This window comes from Engystomops pustulosus, chromosome 6 (genome assembly GCF_040894005.1).
Source record: "Engystomops pustulosus chromosome 6, aEngPut4.maternal, whole genome shotgun sequence".
Lineage (NCBI taxonomy): Eukaryota > Metazoa > Chordata > Amphibia > Anura > Leptodactylidae > Engystomops > Engystomops pustulosus.
The window spans coordinates 111,430,949-111,451,358 of record NC_092416.1 but is presented as its reverse complement, the minus strand read 5'-3'; the positions used below and the strand labels follow the sequence as shown (position 1 = coordinate 111,451,358).

General features: G+C 41.6%; 1 protein-coding gene across 8 annotated transcripts in view; it reads right to left on the bottom strand.

Moving 5' to 3' along the window:
- LOC140064083 (uncharacterized) overlaps positions 1 to 17,132 on the bottom strand; it is a 106,433-nt gene extending 89,301 nt beyond the window's left edge. For 2 of the 8 annotated variants that reach the window (XM_072110604.1, XM_072110596.1), the window contains exons 1-4: positions 16,613 to 16,816; positions 16,078 to 16,476; positions 10,595 to 10,664; positions 6,709 to 6,873 (exon numbers count right to left, since the gene is read on the bottom strand). In XM_072110604.1, coding sequence (XP_071966705.1) covers positions 6,709 to 6,873; positions 10,595 to 10,664; positions 16,078 to 16,476; positions 16,613 to 16,801 — 823 coding nt within the window. In that variant the 5' untranslated portion in view covers positions 16,802 to 16,816. The other 6 variants (XM_072110601.1, XM_072110602.1, XM_072110603.1 and 3 more) reach the window with 6 other exon arrangements.
- Between the last annotated feature and the right edge of the window lie 3,278 nt (positions 17,133 to 20,410).

The following is a 20,410-nucleotide window of genomic DNA, read 5'->3' as shown; positions in this document are numbered from 1 at the left end:
CTGATCTTACCGATTCCATCCTAAATTTTCTGTAGATAATGAATTTGTTGAGTCATTTCATATTGATGAACAGCCGGTTTGTGCCATTTGGTTTCTGCACCAAAAAAAGAGAAGAATAGAATCCAGATTTCTACTGATCTCTTAGAACAGGAGCAATTACACCTGAAGACAATAAAGAGGACACTTCTCTGCAGATTCAACTGTAAAACATAAGGGACATAGAAGTAAGAGGCGACATATATTTCGTAGGAGGAAGCTTGATAAACTATTTTGTATCCATAAAGCAACATATCTAGAACTAAGGGATTTGTAGTAATCTATGTCCATCTTTCCCTGAACTTCAACAGTCTTCCTCCTACCATGGTGTCATTGTTTTCTGCTTCTATTTGGATCATTTGGGGTGGAAAAAAGAAACCCTCTCCCTTTACCTCCTTTCGGGTAGCTCCAGCGACCCCTTTTTCTTTTGTCCTTATAAGTGTCTTTTGGGCTCCCGAAGCACCGTTTTTTCTGGAAACCCTTTCTTTTTGTCTGATGCTCTCTCAAGTATCGCATCTAATTCGGGCCCGGAGACGAATTCTCCTGAGGAAGGCAGAATGTCCCCACTCCACTGCTTCAACCACAGTGCTCTCCTTGTAGAGTTAGTTAGAGCTCCTTCTTTTGAGGACAAACGTATCCCTTCAGCCGCAGAAACTGCCAGGAAGGCGGTTGATGATTTGAGTAGCGGAAAATTCTCCAAGATAGTTGTCCTTGGTGTTCCTTCCCTAATATGAGATTCTAATTAATTCAGCCAAAAGAATAAATTTCTTGCTACCGATGTAGCTGCTAAGTTAGATTTTAGACTTAGCATGGATGTCTTCCAGGCCTTCCTTAATATTGAATCCGATTTTCTGGCCATTGGATCTTTCAATTGTGTTGCATTCTCAAAAGGAAGATCCGTTTTCTTTACAATTTTCATAACCTGTACGTCTACTTTTGGACAGTTTTGACTCTTCCGGTTCAAACATTAATCTTTTCCTAAAATTTTTAGACAATTCTTTTTTCAGGCTCATGCCATTCTTTGGAAATCAGCTCTTTTAAGGCATCGTTCAAAGGGAACACCCTCTGACGTTTTGCCTTTAAACCACCGAATAATTCCTCTTCCCTAGATTTGGGAGGAAGTGCTTCTTCTATTTCCATGGTCTATCTGATAGCTTTCAGAAGGTTATCTTATTCACCTAGCTGGAAGTGGTGTCTCGAATCAGTGGTTTTTAACCCCTTATCACCGACACTAGTTTTCAGCTCAATGACCAGACTCGATTTTTCAAATCTGACATGTCTCACGATAATCGGTTATAACTTCGGAACGCTTTAACATATCCTGGTGATTTTGAGAATGTTTTCTCGTGACACATTGTACTTCATGTTAGTTATAAAATTTTAGTGATAAGTTTTGCGTTTCGTTCTGAAAAAAAGTGAAAATTTGGCAAAAGTTTGTAAAAATTCTTCATTTTCCAAGTTTGAAATGTTCTGGTTTCCAGACAGGAAGTAAAACTACCCAAAAAGTTTGATAATTAACATTTACAGAATATCTGCTTTATGTTGGGATGATATTTTATGCTTCCGGTCATTTTTCTAGGATGTTATGAGGTGCAGAACTTTAGGTGCGATTTTTCTTATTTTCATGAAAATTGCCATAACTCACATTTTGAGGGACAACTCGGCTTCCAAGTGACTTTGAGAGGCCTAAATAATAGTAAAACCTCATAAATTACCCCACTATAGAAACTTCACCCCTCAACGTATGTAAAACAACTTCTATTAAGTCCATTAACCCTTTAAGTGTTTCACATGGGTTAAAAAATATGGACCTGCGATTTAGAAACTATGGAATTTTTTTGGAAATACATTCATTTAGGCCAAAACTGACATTTTCAGAATAAATTAAATGATGAAACGCACTGCAACGCTTGATGCCCAATTCCTCCCGAGTGTACTGATACCCCATATGTGGTGGTAAACTGCTGTACGGGCGCACGGCCGAGCATAGAATGAATGGAGGCGCCATTCACTGCAGATTTGTATTGTCACATTGTACGACCTATAAATTTTTATTTTTTTTGGTAATGCGATCATATGAGGGCTTATTTTTTATGGGATGAGATACAATGTATAAATAATTTATTTTGGGAGTCTAAAGCTTATTCATGAGATTTTATTAACTATTTCAAGGGGGACACAAACAAAATCATCAATTTTTATTTTGGATTGTGAGCATTCCCCCCCCCCCCCCCCGCTCACCGTAACGTAAAAATAATATTTTATCTTTATTCTCTGGTTCACTACGATTGCGGTGATACCTCATTTATATAGTTTTTCTTATTTTGCTCAATTTTCCTGAGCAAAACCAATATTGGAGAAAATCGCATTGTTTTTACTATTGACAACTTTTCAGGGCCATAACTTCTGTATTTTTCTGTTGTCAGATCTGGTTGAGGGCTTATTTTTTGCGAAAACAGTTGTTCTTTTCAGTCGTATCATATTAGGTACCGTAACTTTTTTTGATCACTTTTTAGAACATTTTTTGTGATGGTGTTTGATGAAAAATTGTATATTATGGGAAGTTTTTCGAGTTTTTTTTTTACCTAGTTCACCGAGCGGGTTCAATATTGATTTAGATTTATTGTACAGATTAATACGGACGCGGTGATACCAAATATGTACGTGTTTTGTGTTTTATATACTTTATTTGCATTTTATGTGTTACTGGGGAGATTATGGGACTTTTATTTTATTTATTTATTTAATTATATTATAAAAAGATGTAATTTTTTTTTTTTTACTTTTTTACATTTTCTACTTCTTGGCTTGAATAAGCGATCATCCGATCGCTTATTCAAGCCTTTACACTGCAATACACTTGTATTGCAGTGTATAGTGAAAGTAACTGAGCATGCTGCGCATGCTCAGTTACTTACAGCCGGGTCCTGCCAGGAAGGCAGGACCCGGTGAGAAGAGGAGCCGACAGCCCCGGGTCACTCGTCGGAACCCGGGGCAGCGGCAGGAGGGATCGGATCCCCCGGTAAGCACACCGGGGGGGTCCGATCCACGGGGGACACACTTGCACGCCGCGGTCATGCTTGACCGCGGCGTGCAAGGGGTTAAACACCCGGGATCGGCGTTTTTCCGATCCCGGGTGTTAGTGCCGGGTCTGGGCTGTGATATCACAGCCCGACACCGGCACGATAATAACCCGGTGTCCCGAAAACTTCTTCTGATGCGCCGCCGTAGAAAGGCGTCGCATCAGAAGAAGAACCCTTAATGACCGCCGTAAAAACCCGATAGGGCGGTCATTAAGGGGTTAAAGGATTCCTGGGGATCTACTGGATCATCCTCTACCACTGAACATGACGGAGTCTATTCTGGGTTTTTTACTTGGAGGAGCCCTAGATGTAGCTGCCGCAACAGATGACATAACTTTCTCCTCAATAAAACCTTTCAGCTCGTCCAAAAACGACGATTTTTCTTCTCTCATGAAGTTATCAATACATGACTTGCATATGCTTGCCTTATCCTCCTTGCCTTTCCCCTAGACCCCTGGTCTTTTTCCTAGAAAGGCAAGTGGAGGATAATAAGTAACCCAATACTTTTACACATCGTAAAACACAATTCCTGCACAGTAACCCCACTTACATAGACTGAAGGGTGCAGGAAAGTCAGGTCTGCTTCATCAGCCATCACAAGACCAGGGAAGCACAGCACAAGAACACTGCATCAATCACCTTGGATCTTAGTCAATGTGACTAGCCCGCTTAAATACCTTAATTGGTAGCCAATCCCCCATTGAAGAGGCCGATTTCACGTGTTCCAGCTCCCAGTATGCATTACGCCTCTTTTGGCGCCAGAAGCAAGACGTAGTATTACTGCATATTGCGGGAACGCCCGTCCCGCCATGCAGTAATACTTCGTCAAATGTCAGGAAGGGGTTAATTTGAATCTCCCACACACATCACCAGGACTTCTACCAAGCAGCATCAATTCTCTGGAATGCCCTATCATGGCCTACTACTAATACCCAACCTGCAATGCTTCAAATGTGCTCTTAAAACCCATTTAATAATGCATTCCTATGAAACTTGCCAACTGCATGCAACTTTTACTCTTTATTAACAAATTCTGTGTATTCCCCACAGTCTGTTATGCGGCAAATGCTTCTCTGCAGTCCCATTGACTTTGGATGGCAGCTAATGGCTGGTTCAAGCAGCATCACTTCTATTTATCACATTGTTTTAATTCCATTCTCTTATAAAAATGTCTGGAACATGATACAAGCTCTTATACCTCTTGTGTATACCCTCACCATTAGACTGTGAGCTCTTGCGAGCAGGACCCTCACTCCTATTGTTTCATATGACTTATTACTCTGTCTTTATTTGTATATGTTCCCAAGAATCTAATGCGCTATGGAATTAGGGAAAAGATATGCTAAAAATTCCAAAACAAGAATCTATGATTTTTTTGCTCTACCCAGAAAGAGTTAATAAATTATCACCAACAAGATATAGATGCCCCAAATTAAAGTATCTGCAGTGCATCTGATTCCGCAAAAAAACCCTCAAATGTCCACACTACCAAAATTTTTTTACATTTTATAGCTTTTAAAATGTAACAAAAAGCGAAACTCTGAATGGAGCTCCCTTCCTTCAAACTTTGAAAAAGGAGAATTTATTTTTAGAATTTTTCATTTTTTTCACAATGAAACACAACACTTATTACCTACATTTTTAGACTACTGTGAATTACAATCTCTGTAAGGACTGGGATTAAGTGGAATTTATTGGGGATGCCTCTCCAAAGTTATTATTTCATTAATAGAGATGCCTGAAAACTTGTTAAAAACAGTCGCCCCATCCCCTAGACTGAACAAGCAGTCTAATTAGGACACTCCACCACCAGAAAACTGGTGGTAGATGTCCTTTAAAGAGTAACTGTAAAGTTTTTCCCCCCACAATTCAATAGCTTTTGGGTGTTAAAACAACTTCTATATCTTTGTCACCTATATACAGCACTTTCTTTGCTATACCACTCAGGTTATCTGAGCTCCGCAGTAGCTGCTTCTTCCGCCTGTGCCAACAAGCCCTGGAGTCAGTATTATAAACAAATTCTAAGTACTCCTGGGGGGGGGAAGATGGTCATGCGACACAGCTCTCTGTGTGAACGTAGCAGAGCTGGATGTATTCAAGACTGTTGATACAGATATATCCTACACAGAATAGTGAGGTACAAGTTCTCCCCTGTCCCCTATCAGTTCCTCCATCCCAGTCTGCTATTCTGCAGAACTTACTCTGGCTCTCTCTGCAACTCATGCTGCTCCCTTCCCCCACCCTGTCATCAACACTATCAGCTCAGTGCAGAGAAGCTATAAGCCCTTAGTGCTAAAACAGAACATGCTATTGACTTCATGTAACTGGTTTACTTATGATTTATTTCACTTATTACATGTTCCCTGCTCCTCCATGTGACGGAAGCTGCCAGGCTAGTCACCATATTGATCCTGCATGTAAACTGCAGTGTTCAGTGGATTTACATGTGGGAAACTAAATGGATTTAATGGATTTAAACAAGGCATCGTGGGATCTGTAGGCAAGCTAACTGGCTTCAGGTGGGGGGCATAGACAAGCAGACATTAGCCTCCACCAACTTCAACTCCCAGATGAAGGCTTGACAGCTGAAACGTGCGTTGGGGACAGTGTGTGGACTTGTCCTATGGGTAAGGAAATATGTGCTTTGTGACATGGTTACTATGAACACTATGAGGGTTCTATTAGTCATATTTCCCACAGGATGTTTCAGTATGGTCCATGTACTTTTACTTCTGATTGAATTAAATCCGATAAGAAACATCCATGTACCCAGTAGGTGTATTAATATTTATCTGTTGTAAATTTAGCAGACTCTTTGTCTTTGCATGACTTGTATATATTCTCTTGTTTATCTTTTGTGCCCACACTGTACTGTGCCAGGTTACCCTTACTGTGCACTGTTGTGTAATTTGAATGCGTTTTTATGATTGATTACAATAAATAAATACTGTTTTAGGGTACATTCACACGCGGTATGCCCACCGTGCGGGCATACCGCAGTGTGCTGGAGAGGAGGAGGAGGTGACCCCTCCTCCCTCCATAGAGAATAGCGGCGCACAGCCGCACACACGCCAAAAGATAGAGCATGCTCTATCTTTTTACGGTGTGCGGGCTGGATCGGTGCCTCACATGTCGCTATCGCCGCCTATGGGGACGTACATACGTCCCAGCAGACGGCCATGTGAATGTGCCCTTATTGTGTATACTTGTTTTGATGGAATTCATCCTTTTTGGTCCTACCAACTTCAACTGTGGTAAGATAAATTTTGTCAAACACTTTCATAATAGAAAATGCCATAACTTTGGAAAGAAGAGGGCATCACAATATGGGCAGTGTTTTTTCTTTTTTTTTTTTTTTTTAAAGAGGGAATCACATAATAATTTGGTAAAATCATAACTTTACAGTTATGCTTTAAGATATAAACTGGCTATGTTATGTAGGGGTAAATAGTGTTTTTTTTATTTTATTTATTTTGCTTCAAATCAAAAAAGGAAAAAATATAATATTTTTCAAATCCTTAAGGTGTGAAGCAGAGAACTGTGTTTTGGACTGTTCTATACAGTGGTTTTAATAACAGAAATTTCTTACCCAGGTGCACATTGATGTGAAGCCGTAGTTCTGTAGAAGAAGCGAATGTTTTTTCACATAACTTGCATTTGTGTTTATCGGAATGTCTACGCATGTGTCGTCTAAGGGCAGCAAGGTTACAGGTGTTAAACTTACACTCTCCACAGCTGTATAGAGTCTTCGTTTCTATAACATAAAAGAAACACTATATAAGTGGGATGTCACTGGTTTATCTATGAATTATATAGATTGTACAACAGAGAAAGTCTCCTTGCCAATGAGCGCAAGTCACAGAAAACTATATATAATAAGTATAAATTAACAGCCATGCTTTCAGACATGTGGGGCTGTCCTGAATCTTTTATTGATCAAAGGGTCTTAACCCCTACGGGACTCAGCCTCTTTTGGCCTTAAGGACGCGGCCCCATTCTTCAAATCTGACCTGTGTCACTATAAGTGGTTATAGTTTTGGAACGCTATGAGATATCCAGGGGATTTTGAGATTGTTTTCTCGTGACACATTGTACTTCAAATTAGTTTAAAAATTTGGATGATATCTTTTGTGTTTAGTTATGAAAAAAAACTAAATTTGGCAAAAATTTGGAAAAATTCTTTATTTTCAACGTTCTAAATTCTCTACTTTTGATGCAGATAGTCATAGCACCCAAATAAATTCATAACTTACATTTCCCAAATGTCTGCTTTATGTTGGCATGGTTTTTTAAGATTCCACATATTTTACTAGAATGTTATGAGGCTCAGAATTTGGGTGCCATTTTTCACATTTTTTGTAAAATCACCAAAACCTGTATTTAGATGGACCTGCTCAACTTCTAATTGACACTGAGAGGCCTAAATAATAGCGAGACTCGTAAATTACCCCATTGTGGAAACTACACACCTCAACGTATGAAAAACCACTTTTAACCCCTTAAGGACGGAGGGTTTTTCGGCTAATTTCTCGCTCTCCAACTTCAAAAATCCATAACTTTTTCATTTTTACGTGTACAGACCTGTGTGAGGGCTTATTTTGTGCGTAACAAATTTTACTTTCCCGTAATGTTATTTATTTTAACATGCCGTGTACTGCGAAGCTGAAAAAAAATTCCAAATGTGGAAAAATTGAAAAAAAACCGCACGTGCGTCACGTTCTTGTGGGCTCAGTTTTTACGACTTTCACTCTTCGCTCCAAATAACACGCCTACTTTATTCTTTGGTTCGGTGCGATCGCGGTGATACCAAATTTATATAGGTTTTATTGTGTTTTAATACATTTTCAAAAATTAAACGAATGTGTACAAAAAAGAAAAAAAAATTTTTGCCATCTTCTGACGCTAATAACTTTTTCATACTTTGGCGCACGGAAATGTGTGAGGGGTCATTTTTTGCGAAATGAGGCGATGTTTTCATTGCTACCATTTTGAGGTCTGTGCGACATTTTGATCATTTTTTATTTCATTTTTTATGTTATGTAAAAAGGTGTAAAAGTCGCATTTCGGACATTTGGGCGCCATTTCCCGCCTCGGAGGTCACCGCCGGCCGTAACCGTTTTTATATTTTGATAGATCGGGCATTTTGGGACGCGGCGATACCTAATATGTCTGTGATTTTTACTGTTTGTTATGTTTTATATCCGTTCTAGGGAAAGGGGGGTGATTTGAACTTTTAATATTTTATTAATTTTTTTTATTTTTTAAACTTTTTTTTTTCTTTTTTTTTTCACTATTTTTTAGACCATCTAGGGTACATTAACCCTAGATGATCAGATCGCTCCTACCATATACTGCAATACTACAGTATTGCAATATATGGCGTTTTTGCAGGTCTTACATTACAATGAGCCACTGGCTCATTGTAACGAACCTGCATAAACCATGTAGCCTCGTGTCAAAAGAAGACCCGAGGCTACCATGGTAACCGATCGCCGCCCCCCGATGACGTTCGGGGGCGTGGCGATCGAAAAAAAGATGGCGGCGCCCGCGCGCCGCCGTCTTTTAAACGCCGCCCGCGACGTTTAGAGGGTTAATAGCCGCGATCGGTGCTAGCACCGACCGCGGTTATTAGCGGTGGGGGTTTTGTGCAAAATGCAAAAACCCCCACCTCTGTATGAAGAGGACTCAGCCCGTGAGCCCTCTTCATACATCCCTTATACCTCTGCGCCGTAGAGCTACGGCGCAGAGCGTTAAGGGGTAAAGAAGTTTGTTAACCCTTTACGTGTTTTATAGGGGTTAAAACAAAATGGAGGTGCAGTCTGCAAATTGTAATATTTTTTCACAATACACTCATTTTGGGTGGAAAATTAAACATTTACAATGGATTAAATGAATAAAGGCTCTACAAAGTTTGTTACCCAATTTCTCCCGAGTACACGGATACTCTATATGTGGTGGTAACCTGCTGTATGGGCGCACGGCCGGGCATAGAAGGGAAGGAGGCGCCATCCAGATCAGATTTGCTATGTCATTTTGTACAGGCTATAATTTCTTTCTTTTTTTTTTCAATGTGGATCTATAGGGGCTTATTTCTTTTGCCACATGAGATGCACTTTTCTGGTACGTAATTTGGGGGAATCTATAGGCTAATTGGTGAGATTTTATTAACTCTTTGTTGGTGGAGGAAATGAAAATCATCACTTTTCAGGAAGATTTTTATGGGGTTTTTTTTTTGGCTGTTTACCATACCATAAAAATAGTATATTATTTTTATTCTATGGGTCGCCACGATTACAAAAAGACCTCATTTATATAGATTTTTTATTTTTTTTCCATTTTTACTGCATAAAAAGTAATTTGGCAAAAATGTTGTTAATTTTAGCATCACCGTCTTTCATATGCATAACTTTTTTATTTTTCGCCTCACAAATCTGTTTAAGGGCTTATTTTTTGCGAGAAGGATTGTTCTTTTTAGTGGGCTTATTTTGGAGTGCATAATATTTTTTAAATTACTTTTTGGAGCACTTTTTTATAGGGTATTGATTAAAAATTATCTTTTTTCGGAACGTTTTTGCGTTTTTTTTTCTACGGCGTGTACCGTGCGGGTCCAGTAACGATTTTGTTTTATTATACAGATTGTTACGGACGCGGCAATACCAAATATGCGGGTTTTTTTGTGTTTTTGTGTTTTTTATACTTTATTAAGTGTTTTTATGGGAAAGTGACATTTTAGGGGCTTATATTTTTATGTATTAATTTTTTATTTATTATAATGTGTAGTGTTAAGTGTTTTTGCATATTTTTACTTCTACATACTTGAACTTGAACCAGTGATGCTCTGATCACTGGTTTAAGTTCAATACACTGCTCTACAATACTATTTTATTGTAGAGCAGTGTAAACTGTCTGAGCAAGCTTGCGCATGCTCAGACAGTTTACCGTCAGACCCGAAAGGGGTCTGACTGCCATGGAGACCGGGCAGCTCCGGGGCACATGCCAGTCCTCGGAGCTGCCCAGAAGTGGATCGGATCCCCCGGTAAGCGGCACGGGGGATCCGATCCACAGCGCAAACACCCTTACACGCCGCGGTCATGTTTGACCGCGGCGTGTAAGGGGTTAACACCCGCGATCGGAGCCGGCTCCGATCGCGGGTGTTAGCGCAGGCTGTCAGCTGTACTAGACAGCTGACAGCCGCTGCTTCTGGTACCGGCTCCGTTCGTGAGCCGGTGCCAGAAGCAGGACGTTATAGAACGTCCCCGTGCGCTAAGCATCTAGCCCCGGGGACGTACTATAACGTCCTGGTGCGTCTAGGGGTTAACGATCATGCTGCCATTTCTAGGAACGCCCCCTGAAGAATTAACTTGTTCTGGTTTTAAATAAACAACATTTCATGAATACGAATTCAAGAATCTAAAAAAAAGCAACATAAACATGCAACAAACCAGCTTCCAGTACATAATATGTTAATCCCATACCATTGGAACCTGTGATTGGATGTTCTGGCTCCGCTGTTTCTACACTTCTTGACACAAGAATTCCAGCTTCCTGGGAAGCATCCCATATGAAGGAAAAACAAAAACAAACAAAAAAGTTATGTGGCATCTACGTGTCCGTGGGGTTAAAGTGCAATCAAAGTTATTGAATTTTCAGTGGAAACCTGCAATTTCCACAGCAGAGTAACGGTCTGCAATCTACATTTTCTCTAGAGAGAGTGGTGACCAACCAGCAACAGCTGATGGGTCTATAATTGTCATCTGAAAGTGACTTTAAGGTGCACGTGATGAAAAGACATTACATTTTCCAATATTTTTTTCACAATTTTTTAGATCTAAACTTGCTATCATTCGATAAGCAGCTTATTTACTTCCTGTAGATAAATACGTGTGTATTGTCACAAAGGTGTTAATATATACAGTTATTTCTGCACTAGCCTTGCCTCGCAGACTAAGTAATAGCGGGACTGTGGAGGTGCTAACAAGTAATATACAGGTGCCTAACCTGTACCAATATACAAAAAGGGATTGAAATGAAAACACCTAGCACCAACTCACACTGTACACCAGATATTACAGTGTGATATACGGCACAAAGGCGGCATTTTACCCATTTCACTGCATTTGGAATTTTTTTCCAGCTTCCCAGTACATGGCATGGAATATTAAATACTGTCACTATGAAGTGCAATTTGTTACGCAGAAAATAAGCCATCACACAGTTCTGTACATGGAAAAATAAAAAAGTTCGATTTTTGAAGGTGGGGAGTGAAAAATGAAAACACAAAAACGAAAAAGGGCTGCGGCGGGAAGGGGTTAAAAGGAACCTGTCACCGGGGACCTCATTTTCAATAAAGACAGGTTGCAGAAGCTTATTACACCTGCAGTGCAAATAAGTCTTTCTGCCTTTTCTAAGCATTTGCATAACAATATAATTGTGTGTTATAACTTACTCTTGCACCAAGACAGAATCCTGGGGTAGTTACAGGGGTTGGACTTTGGTTTGGATGCATTTCAAAAAACAACATGTGCCTTGTATGTGTTACTCCCTCCTCAGATTTTAGCCCCACCTTTGTGCTCCTGTACAGCTCCACCTCCTGCTCTTTCTCAGAGGTCACAGCCTGGTCAGCCCGACTGCAGTAGGGGAGGGACATGCTCTACTGGAGCACAAAAATGAAGGCTGTCTGCAGCTCAGACAAGTCACATGTTTTTAGAAATGCATCCAAACCAAAGCCCAGCCTCTGTGACTACCCCAGGATTTTGTCAGGGTGCAAGAGTGAGTTATAACACACAATTATATTGTAACGCAAAGGCATGTTTGCACTACAGGTGTAATGGGCTTTTACAATCTGTCTTTAGTGAAAATGAGGTCACTGGTGACAGGTTCCCTTTAATTATTTGCCGTAATGTGCTTAAAGTGGACAGCCCCTTCAATGCATTACTCTGCATATTAGTACTACTTCAGGCGAGTCTTGATTCACCTCAAGTGAAGGTCCACCCCAATACATCATAAATATATATCCATTCAATAGAGATATTACTTTTTAAATTAAAATTAATAAACTTCTGTACAATATTGGATTTACTGTCAAAAAGCTGAATTCTAAATAGTTTTTTTCATATACATCCACTGTAACATTAAAGCATGTAGGGGCGTGCAATAAGAAAAATGTCCAATGCCCTACAAGTGAAGTTAGAACATAACCACCACGAACAGTTCTTGGTTATACTTGAATTATGCAATTCTGAGAGTAATGGCAGGCCACTAATGGAAGAGTTGCTATGGCTGGGTGGCTGTCATTTCCCTAGAGAAAATGTAGTTTGCAGAATAAAAGTATCTCATTTTATCAACAGGAGGCCGCCTCCCAGCAGTGCTGCTCCCTATGTGTCATTGATACAGAAGCGGATTATTTTACAGAACTGCCCTTGGGCAGTCAAGATTGACCCATATCAGGACAAGTGAATAAGTAAAATAAAACATCACTTTTATTAGGGATTCTTAAAAAAGAGATATTACTATATTGCAAACTATTATGGCATGAACCACTAGATGCACAGGACAAACAGTGAATTAAAAGCACAGTGTGAACTGGGTCACAGCCAGTTGCAGGTACTCAGTGGTACGAGTATGAGATGGCGGACACAGTACAGGATTTAAATCCACCTATATTGATTGTTATGAGTCCACTATTGGCCAGATAGCAGCTAACGCTGCGCATAATAGTCTGCGCTAAGTTAATGTAGCTTATAGTGTGGATTAGAGCCCTAAAGTGAAGACCTAGACCGTGGATAGAAGTGTTCCCTGTACTGCCCAAGCAGGGGCCGCTGTGGCAGCAGGCTGTATTGTTATGAATACTACATAAAAGTCCTAGTCCTATAGTTAGAGATTTAATGGACTGGATGGTCTAGGAATGATACTGTCTTTCCCCATCTCAACTGGTAATATAATTGTTGCCACTACCTGCCAATGACTATGCCACACTGCAAATTAAAATTTTCCAAACATTAGCCCCCCGACATGTTTCGCCAGTACGACTGGCTTCATCAGGGGTTTGGGCATTTAGCATTTAGGTGGATTTAAATCCTGTACTGTGTCCGCCATCTCATACTTCGTACCACCGAGTACCTGCAACTGGCTGCGACCCAGTTCACACTGTGCTTTTAATTCACTGTTTGTCCTGTGCATCTAGTGGTTCATGCCATAATCTTTGTAAAGAATCCCTAATAAAAGTGATGTTTTATTTTACTTTTTCACTTGTCCGGATATGGGTCACTCTTGACTGTCCAAGGGCAGTTCTGTAAAATAATCCGTTTGAGTCTAATCCCTGCCATGACAATAAGGTCCATTGGTTTTGTATAGAATTGATACAGAAGCAAACAATACTTTCAAAGTCAGAATGGTTCAATACAGGGTTTCAGTTACTTGCAGTAGTGAATGACTTCTACTGTTCTACAGACTCCTAGTATCCGTCTGCAGAGGATTCCCCAGAGAAGACATCAGCAGAAGTGTGCAGGGACCACCATATCAGGGTAATATCACCATCTGTCCATAAATGGTGTCTCTACATCTCCAAGGGCTTCCTCAAACACAAGGCTTTAAATTATTTGAAAATTTTTTTGCCCAGTCTGGGATTTGAACCCACAACCTCCACACTCCACCTGTCATTAAGATACAGGGTAGAGCCTATATCCACTAGGGCAGTGATGGCGAACTTTTGAGAGACCGAGTGCCCAAACTGCAAACCAAAGCCAACATTTCTATCACGAGGTGCCAGCACAGAAATTTAGCCCAATGGGTCCACAATACCACCTAACAATAAGACAAATAATACTGCCATATGATGATGCCACCTTTGCAACCACATAAATAGCATCATTCTGGTAATAAAGACTATAGAAAGGCCAATGTTACCAATAATATTGCTATACAATGCTATACAAATATAGCGATGAATATCATATTACTGCCATTCAGTGAGGAATATTACCGCCATATACTGAGTAACATTACCCCCATACAGTGACAGTGAGTAGATGCAGGGACTAGGGGAGTGTGATAAGTTAGCTTGCTCATGGACCAAATATTGCCATCTTTACCCCCTTTTTGTTTTTGCATTTCCATTTTTTACTCCCCACCGTGAAAGAGCTCTGTGTAAAAAATTGCAATTCATAGTGATGGTATTTAGTATCCAATTCCCTGTACTGGGAAGTGGTAAAAAATTTCAAATGCAGTAAAATTTGTTAAAAAAATGCCTTTGTGACATTCTTGTGTGCTTGGTACAATATATTTACATGGGTTTAATAATGTTTGTATACATTTACAAAAATTAAAACCTCATGTACTAAAAAAAAAAAAAGTCATTTTGCCTTCTGGTGTGAATTTTTTGGGCGCTTTTTCATACTTTGGTGTACGGAGCTGTGTGTGGAGTAATTTTTTGTGATATGAGATGCGCTTTCAGTGCTACCATTTTGAGGACTGTACAACCATTTGGCCACTTTTCATAACATTTTATTACATGTTGCAAAATGGCAAAAAAGTGGCATTTTGGGAGGTGGTTTGTAGGGCAAAGTGGTTGTTGTAAGGTGGAGGCACAGTTGGATTTGGGATCACCCATAAGACTGCTGTCTGTGGCCACATATACACTTGCCTCAGCCCTCATCACCTGCACCACACTGCCAGTGATGCAGCTTAGCACCCGGTTACATTGTACATAGGGTGCTTACTGTGGGGTTGTCCTGGCTTCACTGGACGCCTTGTGCAGGTGATGAGCACTTCAGATACATGCAATGTGGCCACAGACAGCAGTCAAACAGGGGGATTTGGGACACTAAACCACAAGTATGTATAGCTGGTTTAGTGTCACCTGCCAGGACCTCTGTAAGTGTGCACAACTCTGTGTGAGCAGCCCCAGCAGCTCCTGACCTGATCAATGCTCTGCTCTGCTGCTGTCGGCTCTGTTCTGTGAGCTGCCTTACTCCGTTCTCTTCCACTGTTTCCCGGGCTGAAGAGGAGGAGGGGCGGGCACTGACATTGATCGGCTGCTCTTGTCTCACTAAGGCATCACTAGTGAGAGCAGAGCCGATCAGCTTCAGGCTGCCGGAGCTCTGACTTTGATGAGACCGAGGAGATGGTACGCGTGCCTGCAGAGAGGGCTCTGCGTGCCCTCTCTGACACGCGTGCCATAGGTTCGCCACCGCTGCACTAGACTACAGGCTTACTGGCTGTCAATCGGGGGTCTTAACTAAGAGCTGCATCGCTACACTGACTTAATGCACTGGTATATAGAGAAACATCTTCCAAAAGATCTCTCTTTATATCATCACATTATTATTAAGCATAAATACAGTTAAATTAATAAAAATGTATAAGGCAAAAAATAAGGGTTCTGGAGACGGCTGTGTCTGCAGCGCATCTGCAAAAAATGCAGACGTGAGGTCTGCCTATCTAAATGAACTCTAAATTATACCATTTTATATTAACATAACCAGGACAACCTTTACAATGCATATACTAACCTGTCATAAAACACTAAACTCTCCTGGCAAAACACTGGTTGACTGCTGCTGATCACAAGTGTTTCAATTGAAATGCATATGCGATTAGGCTGAGCTCCAACCCTAGATGTTTACATTGCTTTTCTAAACGTAATGTTAATGTTTAATGTGACTGCACCCTTGACATTCTGATAACAATCTTTTTCTTTTCTTGAAAGAATCGTATCGTATCGAGTATCACGATACTTTTCTTGGTATCATATCACACTCAAAATTCCGGTATTGGTGCAACCCTAAGTACCAGTGGTTGGCACATTATATGATCAATAAAGCAAATAACTGTAAAATTGTATAATCCATATTTAAATATCAGTGTGAAGTAAATGCAATGAAAACTAAACTTAGCATCACCGATGAACGGCCCATTTCATCCTGTTGTACACACTAATCTATCGCTTGACTCCACCTACCTGGTTTTGCACAGTGGACACAGGCAGTTCAGATGTGACATCCACAAAGGGTTCTTCGCTCTTATGGCGTGAAGGGTCATCCGGCAGATGCAATGTGCCCCCTAATTCGTGTATATCAAAAACCTGAGTGTGCAGTGTGCTGCTTTCACTGCCATTTTCTCGACAGATTCCAGTAACTTGTACACCAACAATCGTGCCGTCCTCTCCCTGCATGGGAGTTACATGAAATTCAGACACGTTACTGAAGGCCTCATTCCCATCTAGCATCTTGTAAACTTTAAAAGCCAATTCTGCATCATTGTGAGTTGCGTTAGTCTGCATAAAGATGTTCTCATCCAGTTTCGCGCTACAGATCCCCTGTGTTTGAGCCTCCATCTTGTCAACAGGAAATATGTGTCTCTACACAAAACACAAGGCAAAGACATCACCAAATTATAGACAGCAAAACTAGCTGAAAAAGCATATTCACTTTGCAGCTTCACACCCTCTCCTCCGAGCAGACTCTATTTTCCCCATGCTAAAGCAATCAGCACACCTTTCTATAGTCTAGATTCAGACCCAAATCTTCAACAAGCCCCCTGTGATGGGAACTTTTCTTCACCACAAACTTTCGATAAACATTTATCCCTGTAGTACACCCACGTATCACATTCGCTCCACATCCCTGTGCGCACATACAGGTCTCAAACACACATCGTGCCATCACAGTGATAAACTGCAGCATAGCCCCCGACTTGTACAAACTAGCATTCGGGAACCACATTGTACAGCGCGTCTCTTCTATTCACACACATATCGAGTATGCCACATGCAGACCTGCTCTCCATGCACAGAGAGGCTTGAGTCTAACAATTTGAGCCCTCCCTCACATGTAAACACAGCGTGAACACATCTCCACACTAACCGGAGCTAGCCACCGCTTCCGGGTATGATGTCATCGGAAGAGGGGGAGCCTCTGAGGAGAAAGGGCGGGAAGCCACTAATGATGGGAAAGGGTTGTGACTAAATCCCATGACTCAGAGGTACCTGTCCTCCCCAGTCATGGGATTTAGCTGGCTCTGTATGATCTGTCTATTTCCCATGACTGGGAAGGACCTATCCGCCCCCTAGTGGTGAGGTGCTGAATAGTTATAGTATGTAGTCTAACATGTTTATGATTTTATTTCTTTATTTTTATATCAGTTGTAGGCAAAAGGAACAGCGTAACGGCATGACGTAGCACGCGGCACGTCACGCTGCACAGCCGCCCTCCACACCTCCCGCTCCCCATGCATGCTGACCTGCCCCTTGGAACCGGTCCGGGAAGGGAAGGGAGGACCCGGGCTCGCCCGTCCCGGCCCGCGGCGGTAGCGGTACCGCCTGGGACCCTGCCTTTTTTTTTTGTTTTGTTTTTTCTGATGCCCGGCGCTCACGTTTGAAGGAGGCTGGCCGCTTGTGGTGCATCTTTGGCGCTATGGCGCCGAAACAGCTCTGTAAGCTGAGCTGGAGTTTTTTGGAAGGGCTGAGAAGACGAGCGGGGATTTGACGATTATTGGTGCCGGACGCGCGCTGACCAGGAGGAGGGCGTTCTGGGATCGCTGCCGAGGCGGTGTGGCTGGAGTGCTATCCTTGGTGTCGGCGTGACCGGAGGCAAAGACTACAAGAAGGTCGTCGTGTTTGGTCCCTGCTCTTCAAGCCTGAGATGATTGCATTTTGAAGCCGTTCGTTTGGATGGGTGAGATGCACCTGGCCTGAGATGTCCGCCGTTTGTAGCTGTTCGTGTGGATGGGTGAGATGTACCTGGCCCTAACCTTCCTCTCCCATGTATTAAGTTGACTGCATATGGCACTAACTTTGACTTTTTCCTAACCAAACTAACAACTGCATGACATCTGCCTGCTATCTGTTTGTTATCTGCCCGTTATACGTTAGCCATTTGCACCCCTTTATCTGACCTGCTTAACTTTGTCAGTAGCAAGCTATATCTCTGCAACTTCTTTCCACGGGGATAATATGCTGTCAAGAACGCAGAAGATAAGTCAATAACTACAACGTGGCATCTGTGTTATACTAACTCTGCACACAAAACTTTCTAACAACTGGACAATCCATTGGGGTGAACGGACCTTGTTTTTGGTTAAGCTTGCCTTTTAGTACCGGCTTTCCTGGCATGCAGAACATCTTGCGTTCTTTGATTAATTTAACTCTGTTTTGATTTCAGCTTTCTATACGGCCTGATATTTTGCAGCGGCTTATATTTCGCTAACTGAACCAATTTAATATTGATTATCCGTGCAGTATATGTTGTCCTATCGCTAGGTTGCTGTATTTGGGTCCTTGGTTATTTGTCCTGCGGTATAACATAGTGGTTTAGAGGGTATTTATTCTGACATCAGGTATGCCTCCTAAAAATTCCTCAAGGAAGTCCTTGGGGGTAGCCTCCCCCAAGGAGAAAGAGAAAGGAGGGGCTAAAGGGGACAATTCTACAAAGCTGGATAAATTATGGAAGTCCCCCCCAGTTAAAACACGCACAGGTTCGACTACACAGAAAAACCCTGAAAATGAGGCTCAAGACCCTAAAAATAAACCACAGGGCTCGAGATCGGCTACGGTGGAGGGGGAGGAACAGGACGAGGACGAGACAAATACGGGGGGAGAAAACGCAATGCTAAAAGAGATCCTAGACTCCATAAAAACATGCAACTCAGCAATACTGGGTCTGACAGATCAGGTTGGTGCCTTGAGAGGAGATGTCTCTCTTTTGAGAGAAGAGTTGAATAGGGTAAGAGATAAACAAAAAACGACAGAAGACAAAATTACTAATATTGAGAAGGAGGTGGGCACTCTCAAAAAAATCACCTCCCGTCTGGAGGTAGAGAATAAGGCCCTTAAAGGGAAAATTGCGGATATGGAGGACCGCTCAAGAAGAGCCAACCTAAGACTAATAGGGGTTCCAGAAAAAGCTGAGGGGGAGAACCCTGTAAGCTATGTTAAAGAATGGTTCTTGAAGGAAATAGGGAAGGAGCATCTCTCCCCGTATTTTGACATTGAGCGGGCTCACAGAATCCCGGCAGGTCCCTATATTCCAGGGAATACTCCCCGTACCCTTATCTGTAAAACGTTACTCTCGAGAGATCGGGATATGATATTGAAACGAGCACGTGATTTAAAAGATCTATCAATCCAAGGGGCTAAAGTTGCAATATACCCGGACTTTTCTAAGGACACCCTCCAGAAGAGGAAGAGTTTTCTGGAGGTGAAAAAAAGGTTGAGAGACAAGGGAATTATATATTCATTAATGTTTCCGGCCAAATTAAAAATTATTTTTCAAGGTCAGTCCCAGTTTTTTAGTACGCCAGAACAAGTCTCAGACTGGTTAGATCTTAAGGAACTATGAATATGGATATTTAGGCCATCATATGTTGTTTCAGGTCAGCAATGGGGGTGAGGTGGGGCGGGAAAGTGGCTGAAGTAGGAAGAGTTGTACTACGGTAGAACAGGTGGTGGGATTTGGGGGGGAGGGATGATCCGATGCTGGGGATGTTGTCTGGTCGTAGTGTGTTTTTTTTTTTTTTGTTTTTCCTTTTAGGTCTGTTTGTTCTTCCTTTTCCCCTGTCTTTCGTGCAGATATAATAGATGGGTACTAGGTTTATATTATGGAACATAAGAGGTTTAAAAGATCGCCTGAAACGCTGCATTATTTTTGATTATATTGTTAAACAACTACCAGCAATCGTTATACTATTGGAGACACGTCTCGATAAGGAATCTTTGGCTCTTGTAGAAAGGAGGTGGGCCAGTCAGGCGTACAATTCAGTTTTTTCATCATTTTCTAGAGGAGTCTCTATTCTGGTCCACAGATCAGTCGGCTTCCAAGTATTGGAAGCAAGGTGTGACCCAGACGGAAGATATGTATTTTTGTTAGGTATACTAGATGGCATTAAATGTGTTGTGGCAGGAGTCTATATACCTCCCCCCTTCAGATATGACGTTCTGATAAGTCTACTGCGGTTTATTGAAAAGGTGGGTGACTGCCCGGTTCTGGTCCTTGGCGACTTTAATGCTGTAATGTCGGATAAGAAAGATCGTATAGGGAAAAAAAACCCGGCAAGCATAGAGAGGGGAGACACCCCCTTTGCTAGGTTTTGCCAGGAAGTGGGTTTAGAGATGTGTGGAGATCTTTAAAGGGTGAACAACCGATATTTTCATGTTACAATCGCTCCCATAATACTTTTTCCCGGATTGACCTAGCGCTGGCTAATGATCTTGCCATCGATTGGGTGGGGAAAATTCGGTATGATAACCGTTCTATTTCCGATCACTCCCCGTTGGTTCTTGAATTGTCCGGATCTGG